At 43.8% G+C, this 21,085-nt stretch overlaps 1 protein-coding gene across 1 annotated transcript in view; it reads left to right on the forward strand.

The window, feature by feature from the left end:
* Window positions 1-5,685: 5,685 nt before the first annotated feature.
* LOC144792653 (glutathione S-transferase theta-1-like) overlaps window positions 5,686-21,085 on the forward strand; it is a 71,889-nt gene continuing 56,489 nt past the window's right edge. Inside the window, exon 1 of the mRNA XM_078667801.1 lies at window positions 5,686-5,928. Within this exon, the coding sequence (XP_078523927.1) occupies window positions 5,820-5,928 (109 nt within the window). The 5' untranslated portion in view covers window positions 5,686-5,819. The remainder of the gene's footprint in view (window positions 5,929-21,085) is intronic.

The raw sequence follows: 21,085 nt of genomic DNA on the forward strand, positions 1-21,085 counted from the left end.
GCCAATTGTCATTGTGAATGTCTTTTTGATATTGATTTTAAGATCAAGTGAGTCCATGAATGAAATATATTTATCAAGTTGTAACTGAAGTTGGTTTGGGGTACGTGCTAAGATTACTGAGTCGTCGGCGTACAAAAGGGTGGGTATCGGCCGACGATTTATCTGTGGCAGGTCCTGGCACCCTTCCAGCATTGCCTGTTCAAGCCCGTTTGTATATAGGTTGAACAGGAATGGGGCCAGTACGCATCCCTGTCTTACTCCCTTCCTTATTTGGAAGGGTCGTGACAGTTCTCCACTGGTGCCAAATCGAACTCGACCTTCCGCAGTAGAATAAAGTTCTCTTAGGAAGGTTAGTATGGGAGGGTCCACTCCAAGGTCTGATAATAATTGCCAAAGCTTCGCATGCTGGACACAGTCGAATGCCACGCTTAGATCGACATAAACAAGGAAGATATTTCCTCCTTTGGCGCGGGCATATTTTCCAGCCAGGAGGACAAGGTTGAGAGCCTGCTCCACAGTTCCAAGCCCCTTCTGGAAGCCATATTGCAGGTCGGTTATGATGTTGTTCTCCCGGGCCCAAGATTGCAGTCGGTCCAGGAGTAGTCGACCTGCGATCTTACCCATGGAGTCCAGAAGGGAGATTGGTCTGTAGCATGCGGGATCATTGCGGTCGCCTTTTTTAAAAATTGGTAATAAAATTGAGGTAGACCAAGATTGGAAGAGGCCAATTGAGGCTGCTGCTGACATGACCCGTAAGATTATTTTCGACCAAAAGTCCACGTCATAGAGGAACAGGTCCATTGGGACCCCGTCGGGACCTGGGGCCTTTCCAGTTTTTGAGGCCTTGATTGCTTTTGTAATTTCGTTGAGGGAAAAACGTATATTGATCGGATAAATGTCGTTTTGCTCCACACAGAAGTCATTGATTGGTGTGCTTGATGGTGCATCGGATGGAGTTCCGAAGATTTTGGAAAAATGGAGGACCCATTCGGCCTCCGTTATTGCCACATCAAGGTGGTCGGGATCGGTACTATTGGCCATAAATGGTGATCTTACGACTTCCCAGAATGTAGTGCTGTCTTTCCTTTGGGCACTATCATGTAAGCGCAGCCAAAGGTCTCGTTTAATCTGCTTTTTCCGGTCTTTCCGAGCAGAATTATAGTTTTTCCTCAATTGAGAGATTTCATCCGAGTCTCTCGTGGGCTTGCGCAAGGCTTCTTTTAGGGCTGTAAGTGCCTTTCGACAGGTGGAATCAAACCACCTCGTGGTCGGGAGCTGAGTCTTGTTTTTTAAGTTGACAAATAGCTCGTCCCTTATTGTATCTTGGATGTTTTGGAAGCATCTGACAATCGTTTCTGGCGGCTCTTCTGGAGACATACATTTGGATAGCCAGTGGTGGGTTTTTCCCCAGATCCTCTGTGTCATCTCTGCGGGGTCGATCTTTGCCCATTTGATTGTGTACCCATTCAGTTTCTTCATGGAAACTAGGTGTTGTTCAAGGGAACTAGGCTTAACGGAGTGTACTCTTGCTTGCAACATGTTGATTGTCACGCTAAGCGGGTAATGATCACTTATTGGGTTAGTCCCAATTTCATAGTTCATTAGTTGACCTTTTAATGAATTTGAGACTATTATATAGTCGATGGTTGTAGCACAGCCTCGCCCATGGAAGGTGGGCAGATAGTCACACTGCGGATCGACTAATTCATTTACGAAGTCCAAATCTAGAGAGAAGAGGATTTCGTTGAGTTTATTTCCGCATAGCGAATGTGCAAAGTGAGGAATGGGGTTGCCGCGTTCGTTCTGGAGACCGCAATTACCGTTTTTGTAGTTTGTGCACATAGGAGAATTAAAATCACCGCCCCAGATATAATAAGTAGGGGAAGTTTTATTGTCATGTTGTAAGGAGATTAGAAATGCGACTATCTCAACTAAATTAGACCAACATTCCAAAGAGCCTAAATTATTGTAGTAGTTTATGAGTATGAATGTACTGACTGTAAGTGCTACTGTCTGCGTGACCTGCATAATTTGGATAATTTGGAAAGTGGATGACTCCTTTAGCAATTTCACTGTAAGTGGGAGGGTATTGGCGATGTAAGTTGCGAGCCCCCCTTTTGGTCTGCCCATATTTCCGGGTACTGCCTGGGTGAAGATGGTTTTATAACCTGCGAGATGTAATGGAGTTGTGCACCAGGTTTCTTGCAGACACAGTATATGGTGTTGCTTTGCTGTGTCAAGCCACGAAGATGATGTTATTTTTGAAGTCAAACCTGCAATGTTCCAATATGCAATTGAAGCGCCCAGTTTCGCGATAACCGTTGGAGTGCTTGATACGGTTGGCAAAGTATTTGGCAAAGTATTTGCAGGCGTAGTTTCTAATGATTCTCGTGGAATAGCCTGATGGAGTTCGGCTGGGGCCCTAGATGCTACTGTTGGCTGATGACACAAGCCGGAAATGGTTTCGCCTTCTAGTGGAGGGTTTACTTGGGCGACTTTTATCAGAGCATTCTTGCTAATGGTTAGTGTTTTCTGTAATGGATTGTTATTATATTCAGGAAGGAATTCTGGAGGTGCTGGGTATTGTACTGAATTTACTGGTTGAGTTGGGGAGTGAGGTTTCGCGTGGCTGGATCCCTCCCAGGGTGGTCAATCGACCATCTCCAAACAGTCAAAGCGATTTTGAGTCGGAAGGCCCTGCCAGCCTTCATAGGGTTGATAAGGTCTTTCTTGCCAATATTGCCTCAGCCGATCTCTCGGCCCGTTTCTGTCACCATGTTCATGGGTGTACTCCAAGTGATCCCATGGCTCTTGGTTCCATGGTTCCCTGGGAGTTTGGTGCCATGACCAAGGCGGGGTGTTACGATGCTGCCTCGCTGGGGGGTAGAAGAACGAGAGATGACGGGCGTCAATCCCTCCCTTTTTTTCAAGAGATGGCCAGGAGCAAATATAATCCACTGCGGAGGGATCTCTGCATGTTACTATGATGCAGTCTCCGCGGATTGTTTTCGTGGTTTTGCCTACCCAGGCTACCCTACGGACTGTGGAAATTCCTCCCGAAATGTGGGACTCTAAGGGCCTGTTAATACTTAGCCACTGCATGACCTTGTTCTTAAGTGACCATGCAGTTTCAGGAGTGTCATCAGTTTTCTCAGGTACGCCTGTGAGAACTATTGTATAGGGGGTAGCTCCTGGGGGCAAATGGGCTGGGCGTCTGGTTGCTGGTAATTTTTTCGTGATGTTCCTTGGGGACAGCTGGGAGGCCGCTGGTTTTAATGGGAGGGAAGCTGGCTCTTTACCAGAGCGGGCCTTGTTTGTGTTGTTATTTGTCGCTGTTCCTGGGGTCTCTAGGATAGCTGAGTCTGTGTTTTTCGATTGGTGATTTGATGCAACCGGGGTATTACTCCGTTGTGGTTTGGGCGTTAGGGGTGGCGAGTTTTGATTTGCGGTGTTTTGATGATGGCTTTTTCGTGGTATAGTGATTGGATTTGGACAGTTTGCTGTTTTACGTGGTTGCGCTTGGATTTGTGTTTTGGGTAGCTGAGGTGGATTTCGCTGACCCTTTACTTCTATGCGCGTATTAGTGTCAAGGAGTGTTGCAGAAATTATGTTCAACTGAGCTTCTACATTTCTAATACTGAGTTGGATGGGTTTTAGGTGCTGGAAAAAGAGGTCTTTTATTGTCGTCAGAACTTGCGCGGTGACTTTACATGTTCTGCAAGAGTTTTCAGAAGCCTCAATTGAGGTTTTCAAGACTGGTAGATTAGTTACGGGGGGAGGCAGTGCGTTTAGTTGGGTTGTGGGGTGCACATGAGTTGAAACATGATCTAGACTAGGGGCAGTGATAACAGTATTTCCGGGTGGTATTATATTACTTTGTTTTGGGATGGCTCCTTCCCTTACTCCTTGGGTGTAGAGGTTCATGCTTCCACTTGTTTCCCCATGGGTTTGGCAAATCTCCAAATCTGGAGTTGCTTCCAGGTCGTCAGTGGATTGCGAGGGGTCTGACTCAGATTGTGTTACAGACAGATCCACTACTGATGGCACAGTGTTTATATCAGGAACTGACAGAGTCACGGGAAGGGAACAGTTTTGTGAATTAAGATAAATTGGAGAAGTAGCATTTGCTATGGCGCCTAAGGAGGAACGTTTTGCGTTTGCATTCATGAGGTCTAATGACACTCTTTTCTCCATCAGGGCGATACTCTGGTTTATTGCCTCATGAGTCCGTGTTATAAATAGATCAATGGGACCCGTGATTTGAGCGACCTCTTGTGCGTGTTTAGATTTGGTCTTTGAAGAACTCCTAGTTTTCGGTGGCATAATGATGCCTGTTGGCTGCAATTTCAAAGTTGAAAAGGGGGTGGCCCGGTCCGGTCACTGCCGGTCACTAACGGGCAACAACGGGCCCGCCCTTGGCCCGGGCTTCGCCCCGGGCTGCGACCCGCGCGCGTCCCGCGTTGCGCGTTGAGGGGCTTGCTTAAATCACTGAAAGTAAATAGGGGGCGGGCACTGGGAGGGGGCGCGGCTCACGCGGGAAGAGGAAACAGCTGATGGACTTGACGCTGTTCCTCGCAGTCCCGGGGCCGCGCCTCTCACCTCCTCTGCGGCCTCGCGTTGGCTTCCTCCTCCCTCTTGTGGACGGTAAGAAAAGTTTTTGAAATGCTACTCCTGTAGCGCTGGTCTGGCAACAGCTAGGGCGTTAGTTCACAGAAACCTCAATGCGAGCGGCATTTTCACTCTGGATTTCCCTTCTCTTTTTGAATCTCAGGAGCAGCAACATTGTCGTGGTGTCACGACCAGGGCTTTAAGTGGAAGTGTTTTCAATATTATATACACGCCATAGTTGCTGCTTATTTATCTTATGCAACTAGCAACCATTGACAAAGTCAATAGTCCTGACTTGTAGGTATGATGTGACTTGTATCATATATCTGGACGCACTGACAGGAACAGCAAAATACAAGTCGGGCGGCACACTGTGCTAAACACAGATTTTTAGTTTGCGTTTTTAAGCCACACCATTAATTACATTGACCCCACCTCCCCCCAGTTTTTTCATCCCACTTAAAGCCCTGGGCTGGGCCCCCTTTGTTTGGGGTGCCTGGGCCTATTTTGAATTTGATCCCAATCCAACCCTGTATAATGTGTAACCATAAAGTAGTGAAACTATAACCAGTCAGCAGGACTGGGAAGGGTGCTGGAAGGAGGAGGGCGAAATAAAGAACTTTTCTTCCGAAACCGTCCAAATGCGATGTCCGCGCCACACCTGGTATTCGGGGCTGTTTTTCCAGTTCCACAGTCAACATCTCAGGCCCTCAGTCCGCATTATCTTTACGTTGCTCTGCAGGGTGAAGCAGCGCAAATATTAAGGCAAAGCTGCCCAGTTGGGAACTGGGGAACCAGGTCCAAGTCTCGGCGTCGCACAACATCCTGTGATTCTGTGCAAATGACTTTAATTTCCCCGTGCTCACAAAACTGAATGTGTCCTCTGATGCAATGTAATTGGTGCTCATGAAAAGCGATCCAAAACCTTGGGGTCGAGTTAGGGATGCATAAAACGGCAAGAAATATAATCACTTTTGAGTTAGAAAAGCGCAGTGGCCTCCGCTGATTGTCCGGCAGTCAGGAAGGTGTGATGGGGCGTGGTTAGCGCGGAGGGGCGTGGCCTGACTGCCCATTGCGTCACCGGCCTCACTCTGAAGTTGTCTCTGCTTGAAAAGTCTGAGTCGGACTCTCTTCCTTCCACCTCCGCAGGGTCCGTCCGTCGCCTCTTCCCTCTCTGGTCGTTGCCCCGGTGGCCTCTCCCACTCCCCAGGATGCTGCAGCTGTACCTGGACCTCCTGTCCCAGCCCTGCCGCGCCGTCTACATCTTCGCCAAGAAGAACAACATCGAGTTCGAGTTCAAGCTGGTGACGCTGTTTAAAGGTGAGTGAGGCCGGGCGGTGCGGAGAGTCAGGGTGGCAGAGCCGCAGACCTGAGAGGGTACAGCCGTGCCAGCCAAAGACCCGTTGTGAAGCAACCTCCTGATGCCACACTCAATATGACCAGAGTATTGTAAGCTCAGATATACATTCATTAAATTTCCATTTGCAACTCCGCTTTTTTTAGGACATTCTATTACACTGAAAGACGTATTATAAAATGTATCATTTGCAAACCTAAATCAACTTTGTATGCCAGAAAGAATGCCGAGACGTTTCCATGCATGAATGAACCAAAAAATAGTGATTTATTTTAGTCCCTAATGTTGTCCTACATACTGCAAACTATATAGGCTATTCAACCACAAATTAACATTTTGTGTGAACAGTCTGTTCTGTGTTTAGGTTTGCCAGCGATTTGCACTTGAGGAAAATGAAACACAGTTCTGGAAAAATTATTCCCATAGACACAGTCTCTTTTTTTTAAATATATTTTTATTAAAGTCCTTTAGTGGCATTTCAAATGATCATTTCAGCATCATTTCTTAAACAGTAAAATACAAACAAAAGTCTTTCTCTTTTTTTACCTATAAATCAAAATCTTCTAACACAGCACTTAACACTGTACTTAAAACCTCAAAATCTCTCAGAATTTTAATCAAAAAATGTCCCCCAGATCTTATCGAATCTTCTAATCCCCCCTACCCGCAGTGCATAAATTTGCTCACTAATCTTAACTCGTCTCATCTTCTGTAACCATTCATACATAGATGGAATCTGTTCTGTACGTCATTGCTGTAGCAACAGAGATCTAGCCACTGCCATAGCAATGTAGAGTAATTTAGCTATCTGATCGGAGAGCAGAAGATCAAAATCAAAACCATGCAAAATTAGTTTCTCATTTACGGTGATCGTGATATTATATTCAGTCTGGAAAAAAGCAAAAATGTCTTCCCAAAATTTCACATTCTTGACACAATAAACCATTACATGTGACCAATTGGCTGGTGAGTGGTGTAAACATCTAAAACAGTGTGCTGAATAATTAGCATACATTTTAGAGATGGAGGCAGGTGTACGATACAACAACCCTTTACTTAAGAATAGCATACTGCGCCAATTGGCGCCCCGTAATGTACTAAAATTTAATTTGTTAATAGTTATCCAGGTATTCAAAGACATTGCATTGTTTTCCTGCTCCTGCCATTTTTTAATTGCCTTTTGGCTTAAGTCCGCCCTCCTAGACTGTGCTAAACATTGCTTCCAATCCCCAGGTTTTCTATCCAGTTCGATATCTAGAAGATAATTGGTTAATTGACTTGATTGACCCAGCTGCATTGTGTCAAATTGCGCCAGACACTTATATAATGTATTATAGGACCCTAACAACATAAAATTTGTATGGATTAGTTGCGACATTTCCATCGGGGTAATCAAGTTCCATTTCTTAAAAAGACACACACACTCTGCTCCAGAGAACAAAGAGAAATGCAGTATAAATGTTAGGGCCCAGATCCCAGAACTTTTGAACTCTTTTGGACTAAGAAGACTGCCAGTAAGACGAGCTAAAGAAGCTGTGAGGAGGAACTGCCACTTTGCTGTGTGCTTTGCTGTGTTTGCCTGCAGGGGCTGCTTCTGTCTTGGGCAGTGAAAAGACTGGACCAGGGCCGGACTGGCCGTAGCGGGCACCAGGCGTTTCCCCAGTGTGCCGCTAGGGGGCTGTTTGTGTTACAGGGCTGTTTTTGTAGCAAAATCATCTAAAACCGGCCCTGGCAAACAGCTCTGCCGCTCCCAAGGGGGCATCCCGAGCTCTTTGCCAGGACCAGTTGTGATTCCCAGTCCGGCCCTGGACTGGACTGAACTTTCTGTAACTTCTTTGTGTGAGTTTCTCCAAGGGCTTGAGGTAGATCTTGCCCCTTGTTCAAGAAGTCTCAGGAACAGCAAAGACTTCAAGTTCATCTGCTATCAGCACTGGGAACTGTGTGTTTTGTGCGGACACAGAAGAAAAATCAACCCGAAACCGTCACCAACGCCACTGCCGGCTCCATGTCCTGAAGGCCCGCAGAGGGCACTGCCGCACCTAGCACCACAACCCTGGTCACACGGCAACGCCCGCCACCGAGCCGCTGCTTGCACAGTGACCTGTTTACGCTACAACGCATGTTACCTACCAGAATCTACAGTTTAAACTAATGCCTATCAACATTGGAATCTCTGACATGGAGATATAGGTGGAAAACAATTTCAAGCCCCCAAGTAAAACAAAGAGGAGGCTGAAAACAAAGAGCCATGTATTAGCGTTTAGGGCCTTACAAAGCACTAGTGTGCAGAGTGTATGGTATATCGAAGGAATGCCCTACCTTAATAATACTATAATGGGATATAAGAGGTGCCTTTATACCTAGTGGGACATCCGTCCCCACACCCGGGTGAAGAACAATTGTGTTGCTCTTTATATCGGTAGACAGAGGTTATACATTGAGTGGGTCATCTTTAGTTTAAGTTCCTGTAGGTTCATTCTGTGTAGGCAATCAAGACATATCGAGGTGGTTGTAATTCCTTGCAATATTTATAATTTAATAGAAAACAGCAATACATGCTAAATTCAAAAGAAATTAAAGGAAAGATGATCTTTCAGAGGGGGCTTAAAATATGCACAATGTCAAGCATGAGCATGTACTATTTCTGTGCTTCTATAAGTAAAAACAGTCTGGGCTTAATTTCTGTGACAGGCCAAGAGAAGCTGAGATAACCCCCACAGATTCACATGCTCACCAGAGAATAAGCAGTGAAAAGCGAAGGCAGGTGCCAAATGGAAGCTCATATGTCTGTCTGGAGCAAAGGCTAAGTCATTAAATAAGTAACCAGATGCCGGGGTGAAAAGACAGACTTTTAACTTCTGCTACAAATGTGCACAAAGGTGAGCGTAGGCGTTTATGGTCATTGAGCTTGTGCAAAGGAGAGTAGCAGGGGCTGGGTTCTTTAAATAGCCTGAGAAAACCACCCACAAGTTCAAACGCTTGTTGGATGAACAGGCAGTAAAAATCAGATGCAAGGGCCAACAGAGAGCTACGGTTAAGAGTAAGTTAATAAGACTACTGTCTTTGCTGCCCTCAATCTGGCACACTGTGAAATGCCACAGTGAACCCCTATGTAAATGCAAGGCAACAAATAAGAAAGTAATGCCCAATCCTCACTTCTTTCCGATCTTTGTCGAGGGCTGCAGAAACAGCGGATGATGTAAAAATTGTGCGCTGTGTGTGGTTCCTTTAATGTGAAGTAGTTTCATCTAATCAGGGGTCTGGGGTCACGCCCTCGCCTTCCCGGGATAAACATTGCAAATAAAGAAGCAGCCATCTTAACGGGGTGAGGGAAGCACCATAGACCCTAACTTTATACTCACTCAAACTCAATATAGATGTTTGCAAGAACATGGGGATGGGCAAGCAAAATAAAAAAAGGTTGTATGCACTACGACAAACTCATTGGAAAGATGGCGGTATGATGACACATCTTGGGGCCATCCCGTACATTTGAACTAAACAAAAGTAGGAATGTCTATCCATACGAAGGGACTCGTGACAACAGATCGTACACTAGAGCTGCTATAGGTTGATATTGACACTGAAATAAGCACAGCAAAGTCTGGATGGACTGGTGTAAAGAACTGCCTTTCTCCTTCATCCGTATATATCATATTCCATCAGGAGGTAGATGTAAAATTTTACAAGCTGTCCCCTTAATTTTATACAAATTAATCTCTACAGGTAGACGTGTGCACCGGTCTCGTACATTATTAAACCTCTATTAGTTAATTCACTGCCGATGTCTGTGTGTATAACTAGAGAGTCCGGGGCTCGGAAAAACCACTCGCCCGCTTGCATTTGCAAGCCAGATTTAATTAGGACGAGCTATATTTAAGTCCTACTCTCCCTTTCTGGCAAGTAGGAGGACAAATTGAATTTTGACCTCTGTCCCTGAAAGCAGAGCAATTGTGACAGTATGGCAAGATTTAAAGGCATCTTTATTGCTCACAAAGTGAATGAGCAATAAAAATGCCTTTAAATAATGTTAACTTGTCACGTATGCTCAGGCTTTCAGAGACAGAGGTTAAGTGCATTACAGTTAAGTCAAGTAGTTTTTTTTTATTTTTCAAGCCCTGGACTGTCACAGAATTCTACCCTCGTTGGTGCAGTGGAGAATGATGACTAGCATCTGTTTAGTGCTACACGGTCCCAGTCTGGCATATTTTAAACTTGCATTACACACAGGAGAATATAAGATCTATAAAATGCGCAAAAAGAGTTTGAGATAAAAAAAGGGCTTCCAAAATATAGATTTTGCATAGTGTAATTATTTTTATATCGGTTCCCTAAAAGCTCACAGTTCACAGCTCAGTTATTAACTCCCTTGCAGTATGAATAAAATATAAGTCTGTTCTACCAGGAAAATTGAAGTGATTCCATCAGTAAAACCCAATACCAGCTTCCAAGCACCCTTTACAATTGCAAACCCAGACTAGGAACGGTTCACCCTTCAGGTGAAAAGTCCCCACCAAACCCACTAGCCGGTTCTAGGCTCATGTCTTCGTCCTAACCAGCAACTGTGAGTTTTTTAACCCACATGATGAGATCTGGGGTCAAGTCAAACAAGAGTGTCACTCGTTTCAACTGCAGAATGAAATGTCACACAAACAAGAGGAAGCTACCAGAAATGCTTAGGCTGTGCACATGTAATTGTCACTAGCCACACATCCCATCAAAACGGAACTAGTAGAACAGGTTAGCAGAGAAACTTGAGAAATACACAAATTGTCTGTAAAGGAGCTTAAAAATGTGCAGGAGTTAGGCAACATTCCACACCTTGACTCTGAATGCCCTGCCTGAGGCAAAACCACCTCCGCATGTCGCAAAGCAAATACTTTTGCAAAGGATATATGTCTGTGACAGTCCTCACTTGAAATGGGAGGCACATTTGTCACAAAAGTCACCCACTAGTGCTAGTCTGTCATCGCACAATTCCTCATGTCTTAAGCGATCATAAACTGAAACTCAAACTCTTTGCATTTGAAGTCCAGCAGCAAGGGTAAGCTGAGTGAGTATACTGATGTATTCGAAGCAATAGGATATCTCAAAGGGAAAAGTATATAGTTGCACATTGACACTTTAGCTCAGCCAGTCATGCTGTGGCAGAGACAAGTAACTTTCCATGTCAGAGATAAAATAAAAAAGGAAATGGAAATTCTGGAGAAAGTCATTGAGAGAGTAGAGGTCCTAACTTATAGGTGTCCCCGAGAGTAATAGCACGCAAACCTAAATAGTCCAGATAGGTTTGAATATGCATAGACATATGGATGCCCAACAAGGTCATTAAGCGGGAGTGCCACATTAATTCACCATTTGATGATATCATTTCAGCAGTGAATTACATTTTACTATTTGTTGTGACTGTACCAATGCACTAAATGGACGCATTTAGGCAGATTCTAAAAAAACCAAGAGGAAATAATGTAATCAAAAACACAGGACTTAGATAACGCCTGTTTTCTGTCCTACATGCAAATATTTTAGCAATTATTTGACATATGTCTTTTTATTAGTGATGCATGCTCACTATTATAATGATTTTTATTAATCAAACAATAAAGTATTGTTCTTCTTCAGATATCATTTCAGAAGTGAATGGGTTAAAGTGTTTTTCAAAGATCGATTTCAAGTCAGACTTCTGCCAGCTTCGCTTACACAAAGCAGCTCGTATATAAACACTTTTTTCATTCATGTTGGTCTCTGGAGATCTAAGCATCTCAGCTTTGGTATTCCTTTGCTGCTGAAGTATTTCAGAACTGTGCGAAAGAGGTATTGTCAGGTCTCCATGACGTGCTAAACTTCAGCAATGATATTCGTGTAATTTGGTCACATTGTTGAACAACACAACAAGAGACTTTGAGCCCCACTCAACAGTAGGAAAGAGGGAGACACCTCTCCAGACCTCACAGAACTGATGAGGCTGCCCAGCAGAGAGAGGGTTCATGCGGGGGAGACGTGGTTGGTGGGTGGAGACCTGCAACGGAGTGAAAAGTGGCAGATAAGTCACGAGATGGAGAGAAGTAGGGCCTGGCCGCGGCCACAGCTGACATGAAACTTCACCAGGCCCTGGAGATTTCTTGCGCCCACCTGTGCCCCTTGGAGGCGTAGGAAGTGAGGCACTCCTGGCAGTGCTTGTGAGGGGTAAAAATGAGCCAGACCACCGGGTCCCATACCCCGCCCGGAGGAGGCGGCCGCAACGCTCCAGGCCAGGAAGACCGGCAAAAGTCCTGTGAAAAGCTTCTTGCACGGGCACAGGACCGGAGTGTGCTGGTCCCTGGTGGCATTGGGCTGCTACTCTGGCCCTTCCCCTCTGGTGAAGAAGAGGTTAGAGGGCTCAGCCCGAGCAAAGTACATTTGTGGCCAGCCTGCATGCCCTGGGAGACAGAGACCACGCCTTGAACGATGATTGGGTTCAGTGCAGGAGAGAATCTTCCAAGACCCGAGAGCCCTGTTAAATGCCTGATCCCCGCCAGAACCCTCCCTGACACAAGGAGAGGCTTGCCTCAGAGATAAAAGATGCAGGCTGACTTACTCTCACACATTTGCCCCCGCAGGAGACCTGGGGAGGGTATCGTTCTGGAGGTGACAACGCCGCCCCCCTTGACTCCTACCTCAGCACTGACATCTGCACACTCTGTCTGCGTGCCAGGCAAGGCGGACCACAACATCCTCCAGCAAGACACAAGATGGTGAAGTGGGGGGCACCAAATTCCTCACAGGGAGCTATGGACAGATTGCTAAGCTTGTCTCATCGGGGGTGCACCCTTAACAGGGTATTCAACAAGAGAACAGTTCTGACAATGGGGAGATCAGCCATATTGCAGGCCATACATGAGTCCAGGGAAGCCCTGAAAGGACAAGTAGATGGGATGGAGACAGAAGATTATTTTCTTTGTCATGACCTCCAAAAGGTGATGGATTGCATGACAGAGCTTAAGATCCGAGTCTCCCCGCCCAAACAAGTGCATAGAGCCCTGAAACCTGACTTTGTAAAACTCTAAGAAGCTTCTTTCCAGCTGAAGGAACAACTAGAGAACACCAAGGGTAGATCTCGGCAGAACAGCATGCGACTGGTAGGAATGTCAGAGGGACTGGAAGGCACTCACCTGGAACAATTCTTCACCAGGTGGTTCTGCTCCTGGATCCTGGACAATGTACTCCCTTCCTACTTTGTTGTTGAATTGGCACATGGGTCTCTCACTTCACGTCCTCCAGGTGTCCCTCCTACACCCATCATCATTAGACTCCTCAACTGCACAGACAGGAACACCATCCTCTTGGTGGTCAGCAGGTGGTGCTACTAGACTCAAACAAAGTGATGATCTTCCCTGACTTTATGCTGCGGGTCCAACACCAGAGACGAACATTTGTTGCAGTGAAACTTAAACTCCAATCGATGCAGATTAAGTTCATGCTTCTGTACCTAGCGTGACTTAAGGTCATTTTCCAAAGGACTAAATGTAAGGCCTGGTAACAGAAGTGACCAGGACTCCAGCGTGCACCAACAATAATTTAAATTCTCCAGTCGACAATGTATCGTGCTTTAGTCACACATTTAATCAAAGTTCATTGTATAGCTTTACCAATTGAAAAACATTTCAAGTAAATATCATAGATATAGTCCAACAAATCATTGATATAATCAAATATAAGATGCAAAACAATATATACATAACATCTCAAATTGCATAAACCCAATGCATTTCGGGGCTTGTGCCCCTTCGTCAGGGGTCTGTGTAAAGAAAAGAAAAAGACAAGAAGAAAGAAAACTAAGTTACTTCCAGTGCTTGGGAGGAAGGTGGTTTTTCAACATATGATATTTTTAGCATCAGTCTTACCGCAATCTATGGACTTACGAATCCATTCATGGACTCGGTGAATAGCGTGGCGCGCAACGGCGCGTGATCTAGGGAGTGAACAGATACTTGAAATAAAAACTGTTTTTTATGCACAGCTAATGTGCTTAAGTATAGAAAGCACAACGAGTGCTGGTTACCTGAAATCTTGCAGTAGATGCAACTGAAAATAAGCAGACAAAATGTGTACCATTTTAGAAAACTAATTTGCAGTTTGACAGTGAACGTCCGTTCACACAGAAAAAATAATAATGCTAGGCTCACCTGCTAGACAAAAGATGAGACGTGTTTACCCTATAGGATTTAAAAGAGAGGCTTATGAGCATTAAAACAATGCATGCTCGTGAGAAATTATATCTAGCCCTCCATAATACGGAGGAAGTGCATTTACCTGTCGTTGTTCGATATGCGCTAAAAGACGGCAGTTCAACAATGTGACACACTGTGGAGACAAGAAGCGGTAGGGGACTTTCAAAAACAGGAGCGTATATTACGCGTGATATGTTCAAATATAAGAAAGCGGAGCTTACCGCGAAGTTCGACCGGCTAGTTCGGAAAGTCATCCACATCCGCACTATCGTGCCAGTGACTTGTCCCTTTTCCATTATTAACTCGTCCAGTGTTGTGGACGACGAGATAGACGGCGGACTAATCCGTACTAATAAGGAAGCGCCATTGTTAAGCGGCTAAGATCTCATTCTATTGCGTGTAAAACGCTATAGATTCGAATTTCAGTCTATTATTTAGCGGACCACAGAGAGTGGGGTATTAACCATAAGAAAAGGATGAGATTAAAAGAAAAAGAATCAAACAAAGAAAAAATATATATTACTTAAGTTCACTGCCTATTTACAATCTGGTACTGAACAGCCCATTTTCAAACAAGACTAAGAGAAGACTTTTAAATGAATTCCCTGCCTATTTACAATCTTATGCAGTGCTATGATGGGTAACCATGATTGAATGTGTAGAAAAATATCACTGGTTTAGGAAGTGGGTGTGTACAAATAGTCTTAGTAGCACCGTGAAATTGAGGTCATGAGGGGTCCTAATGTTATATATTCATAAGAAACAGACCATTTCCATTTTATCATTAAGCCCATTTGGGGCCATTGTTCGCAATCTTCGAATCCAAAAGGCTTCCCTCTGGAGGAGGGTCCTGGCGTTATCATGGCCCAATCGCTGTGGGATCAGTTCGATTATTTGAAATCTTAGTTGGGCCAGTGTGTGCCCTGCGTCAATCCAGTGCTTTGCCAGTGGGGAAGTGAGATTTTTATTCCGTATCCGGCTTTTGTGCTCTGACAGTCGAACTTTTAGTTTTCTGTCGGTTTTACCGACATACAGAAGACCACATGGGCATTTGATCGAATAAACAATATGTTCTGAGTTGCAGTTCGTTGTATGCCTCAGTGGTATTTTCTCTCCAGTTCGCGGGTGCAATAGAATGTTACCTAGTATGGCGTTATTGCAGTTTTTACAGTTGAAACACTTCGTTGTACCTTTATATGTTTCGTTTTGTTGCCTCCCGTCAGTCAATGATTTATTCAAAACCTCTTTGAAATTTTGAGATCTTTTGTATGCGAACAAGGGTTTGTCCGTGAACAATGTGCCGAAGTCATTCTCTGTTTGGAGAATTTCCCATCTTTTCAATATTATCCTTTTGATATCTCTAGAGGCTGTAGAACATTTAGATACAAACACCATTCTTTGGTTAGTCTTTTTAGGTTTCTTTTGCAATAGATCTTTTCTTGGGATTGACCTAATTTTGCCTAAATGCGCTTCAAGCAATTTCTTAGGATATCCCCTGTCTAAGTATCTGTGTTTTTGTTCATCAAGACTTTTTTCACATTGTGCCTCATCCGTTGATATTCGTTTTATCCTCATGAACTGTGAGATTGGGAGATTATTGATCAGAGTGGCCGGATGGAAACTGCTATGGAGCAAAGCTGTATTCTTATCAGTAGCTTTTTTGTATAGGCTTGTTTGGATAGAACCTTCTGATATGTCTACCATCACATCCAGAAATGGTAATGCTGTTTTGCTCATGCTGTGGGTAAATTGAATCCTCGGGTTAGCTAAATTTAGGGTTTTGATGTTCTCCTGTAATTCTGAGGTTGACCGCTTCCATATCAAAAAAACGTCGTCTATGTAGCGTTTGTAGTATACAAGCCCATCTTGCCAAGTGCTGTCTTCAAGAATGTAGTCTAATTCAAATTTCGCCATGAATACATTAGCATAAATACATGCCCCCGGAAATCCCATTGCTGTTCCTGACAGTTGGATGTAATAATCATCAAGCCATGTGAAGTAACTGTTTATTAAACAGAATTCTAGTAATTGCATAATCATCAATTTTTGCTCTTCAGGTTTATCAGTTCTCAATAGAGCCCATTCCATGGCTTCAAGACCTTGCTTATGCGGAATTGATGTATATAAAGACGTGACGTCTATTGTACATAGTGTCCATTCCATACAGTTGTCCATTGAGATTGTTGCAAGACTTCTAAGGAAGTCAGAAGTGTCCTCTAGGTATGTCGGCCACTCTCGAATGAAGGGCTGCATCTGGGCATCAATGAATATACCTGGGTTCTCAAAAATTGACGAGCATCCAGACACTATATGTCTTAACGGGGGATTTTCCAAGTCTTTGTGCACTTTCGGAAGAAAGTAAATTCTGGGTCTTCTTGGGTACATTTGTTTTAAATAGCGTTTTGTCGTGTGAAAAAAGTCTTGATGAACAAAAACACAGATACTTAGACAGGGGATATCCTAAGAAATTGCTTGAAGCGCATTTAGGCAAAATTAGGTCAATCCCAAGAAAAGATCTATTGCAAAAGAAACCTAAAAAGACTAACCAAAGAATGGTGTTTGTATCTAAATTTTTTACAGCCTCTAGAGATATCAAAAGGATAATATTGAAAAGATGGGAAATTCTCCAAACAGAGAATGACTTCGGCACATTGTTCACGGACAAACCCTTGTTCGCATACAAAAGATCTCAAAATTTCAAAGAGGTTTTGAATAAATCATTGACTGACGGGAGGCAACAAAACGAAACATATAAAGGTACAACGAAGTGTTTCAACTGTAAAAACTGCAATAACGCCATACTAGGTAACATTCTATTGCACCCGCGAACTGGAGAGAAAATACCACTGAGGCATACAACGAACTGCAACTCAGAACATATTGTTTATTCGATCAAATGCCCATGTGGTCTTCTGTATGTCGGTAAAACCGACAGAAAACTAAAAGTTCGACTGTCAGAGCACAAAAGCCGGATACGGAATAAAAATCTCACTTCCCCACTGGCAAAGCACTGGATTGACGCAGGGCACACACTGGCCCAACTAAGATTTCAAATAATCGAACTGATCCCACAGCGATTGGGCCATGATAACGCCAGGACCCTCCTCCAGAGGGAAGCCTTTTGGATTCGAAGATTGCGAACAATGGCCCCAAGTGGGCTTAATGATAAAATGGAAATGGTCTGTTTCTTATGAATATATAACATTAGGACCCCTCATGACCTCAATTTCACGGTGCTACTAAGACTATTTGTACACACCCACTTCCTAAACCAGTGATATTTTTCTACACATTCAATCATGGTTACCCATCATAGCACTGCATAAGATTGTAAATAGGCAGGGAATTCATTTAAAAGTCTTCTCTTAGTCTTGTTTGAAAATGGGCTGTTCAGTACCAGATTGTAAATAGGCAGTGAACTTAAGTAATATATATTTTTTCTTTGTTTGATTCTTTTTCTTTTAATCTCATCCTTTTCTTATGGTTAATACCCCACTCTCTTTGGTCCGCTAAATAATAGACTGAAATTCGAATCTATAGCGTTTTACACGCAATAGAATGAGATCTTAGCCGCTTAACAATGGCGCTTCCTTATTAGTACGGATTAGTCCGCCGTCTATCTCGTCGTCCACAACACTGGACGAGTTAATAATGGAAAAGGGACAAGTCACTGGCACGATAGTGCGGATGTGGATGACTTTCCGAACTAGCCGGTCGAACTTCGCGGTAAGCTCCGCTTTCTTATATTTGAACATATCACGCGTAATATACGCTCCTGTTTTTGAAAGTCCCCTACCGCTTCTTGTCTCCACAGTGTGTCACATTGTTGAACTGCCGTCTTTTAGCGCATATCGAACAACGACAGGTAAATGCACTTCCTCCGTATTATGGAGGGCTAGATATAATTTCTCACGAGCATGCATTGTTTTAATGCTCATAAGCCTCTCTTTTAAATCCTATAGGGTAAACACGTCTCATCTTTTGTCTAGCAGGTGAGCCTAGCATTATTATTTTTTCTGTGTGAACGGACGTTCACTGTCAAACTGCAAATTAGTTTTCTAAAATGGTACACATTTTGTCTGCTTATTTTCAGTTGCATCTACTGCAAGATTTCAGGTAACCAGCACTCGTTGTGCTTTCTATACTTAAGCACATTAGCGGTGCATAAAAAACAGTTTTTATTTCAAGTATCTGTTCACTCCCTAGATCACGCGCCGTTGCGCGCCACGCTATTCACCGAGTCCATGAATGGATTCGTAAGTCCATAGATTGCAGTAAGACTGATGCTAAAAATATCATATGTTGAAAAACCACCTTCCTCCCAAGCACTGGAAGTAACTTAGTTTTCTTTCTTCTTGTCTTTTTCTTTTCTTTACACAGACCCCTGACGAAGGGGCACAAGCCCCGAAATGCATTGGGTTTATGCAATTTGAGATGTTATGTATATATTGTTTTGCATCTTATATTTGATTATATCAATGATTTGTTGGACTATATCTATGATATTTACTTGAAATGTTTTTCAATTGGTAAAGCTATACAATGAACTTTGATTAAATGTGTGACTAAAACACGATACATTGTCGACTGGAGAATTTAAATTATTGTTGGTGCACGCTGGAGTCCTGGTCACTTCTGTTACCAGGCCTTACATTTAGTTATTTAATAGTGTGCAGGCACTAATCCAACGCGCACACATACCGTACAAACAGGCTCAATTGGATTCATGAGTGCAGCCTCCACACACATTCATTTTCCAAAGGAGCCATTTTTCTTTGATGATCCAAACAAAAACACAAAGCCAAATCCGAGAAGTGGACTCCTGGGCATGTATTAGAGGTAGGACGCATTTTCCATGTTTGCACCCCAGCGCGTCTTAAGGCGCCGGGTGCAAACATGGAAAGTGCGCCTCATCAAGAAGAATGCTCTGCACTCAGGACAGCCGCAAACTTGCACTGCTTCCAAGGGTAGTGCGTTCAAGAGAAATACGAAGCAGCTGTTTAATAGAGATATGAAACATGGAGTCCCCCAGGCCTCCACCTTGAGTCCTATACTGTTTAACATATACCCAAGTCCTCCGATAACTTTGATAAAATCCTTTGGGATAACATTCGTAAACTATGCGGACGATACCCAAATAATAATACCATTGAACAACTCTGACCCTAACCAACTAAATAATGTACACCTTTGGTTAAAAAAGATGACCCAATGGATGAACTATAACCCATTAAAATTCAAAGGTGATACAACCACATTTCTATGCTGCACACCATCATATGTGCACCAGAAACTCCATAGAAACGCAGACCTAAATACATCAAAACAGTACGCAACCTAGGAATCCAAATTGTTGATATACTGATTTGGGCTTCCAGAGAGAGTTTAACAGTAGCAACCTGTCATTGACTCCTTAGAACCTTGAAGAAAATAGCCCCTTTATTCCCCCAACCTTATAGAAAACTTGTGATACAGGCATCAATTCTAAGTAGACTAGTGCAACTCCTTGCTACTAGGTAGTCCTGAATACCTCCTGAAATGACTCCAGAGGATCCAGGGGTTGCAAGCTAAACTAGCTCTAAATTAAGGGAGACATGACTTAGCCTGAGAAGCACTACACAAACTACACTGGCTACCAGTAAAGGAAAGGTGCAAGTTTAAGGCACTATCTATCACCGATAAGGCAGTAAATGGCACAGGACAGAGAGCCCTTCAACAAATAACTAAACTATATAAATCCTTTAGAACTTTAAGATCCTACCAGGCTGCCCTCTTATCTACCCCCTCCTTTAGGAAAACAAGAGTAGGTGGCAGAACCTTACAGGTACAAGGCGCAAGTGTCTGGAACAAACGTTCTCTCTCCCTTAGACGCAAGACAAACTTGCTGGGTTTCAGGAAGGACATAGAAACTTGGCTCTACCACCGGAAATAGAAGAATAAATGGAAAGATAGCCCATTCCCAAAAATGCCCGATTCCTCCTCTCTTCTATGATTTACCAGCGCCAAGATAGCACCTGCACTTTTCAAAGGGGTTTGAGATCCCCCTTGCAGGCATGTGCAGCGAGTGACTATACCTGCCTACAAGTGGATGTTTGGTGGGATGTTTTCCTGGTCCATGGGACCCCTTTCATCCCTGCATTTAGATGGTGCATTGAAAGTGTAAAAAGAACTATTGATGGACAGAATGCTGAACAATGTAAAACATTCACCCCATGCTCCCCATGCCATTCCAGTTCAAACCCAGCCATATGCTAATCAGTCTTGACCATGCTCCCCATGGGAGCAGTCCAGCCTGGCCAGGCCAGGCCAGGTCCCACCTGGACCGGAAACAAGCATCCTCCGCATTCTGTCAATCAATTGTTCTTTTTGCATTGTCACCCAGAGTGGGGCGGGTATGCCCAGGTGTGGGTCCTGTGCTCTCCATGCCACTGGAGTCAAGCTAGCCTGACTCAGGAGGGTCCCAGGATGCCTGTTTCCAGTCCAGGGAGTTTGGTCTGGAATGTTCCCATTTCAGTCCTTTTCAAGTCCTTATCTTCCCATGGGACATCCCTACCCCTAATTCAGGGTAAGATTGTAAGCTGGTTGTGTTCACAATCACATACATTACAATGTACCATTTGCATGTTTTCAGTCTGATTCTCTTCTCTTACAGTGTTATTAAAAGCGTTTTCTGATACTGTGGTATACCTTTATCTTTACAGGTTTTGAAGTCTCATAGTAGAGTCTGACAAAGGTCAACCTACTTAAGTGGATTCGACTTAGTCTTTTAGAGACTAGATACTAGCCCATTTTCTTACGTCCTTAGGAATGTCATGGACTCTCCTGGAAACAATGAATGAAACATGTTGGCAACACTGATGGGGATGGGGTACTAGACTCCAAGTCCCCTCTATTAATTTTAATATTGAGC

Source organism: Lissotriton helveticus, chromosome 11, assembly GCF_964261635.1.
Source record: "Lissotriton helveticus chromosome 11, aLisHel1.1, whole genome shotgun sequence".
Taxonomy (NCBI): domain Eukaryota; kingdom Metazoa; phylum Chordata; class Amphibia; order Caudata; family Salamandridae; genus Lissotriton; species Lissotriton helveticus.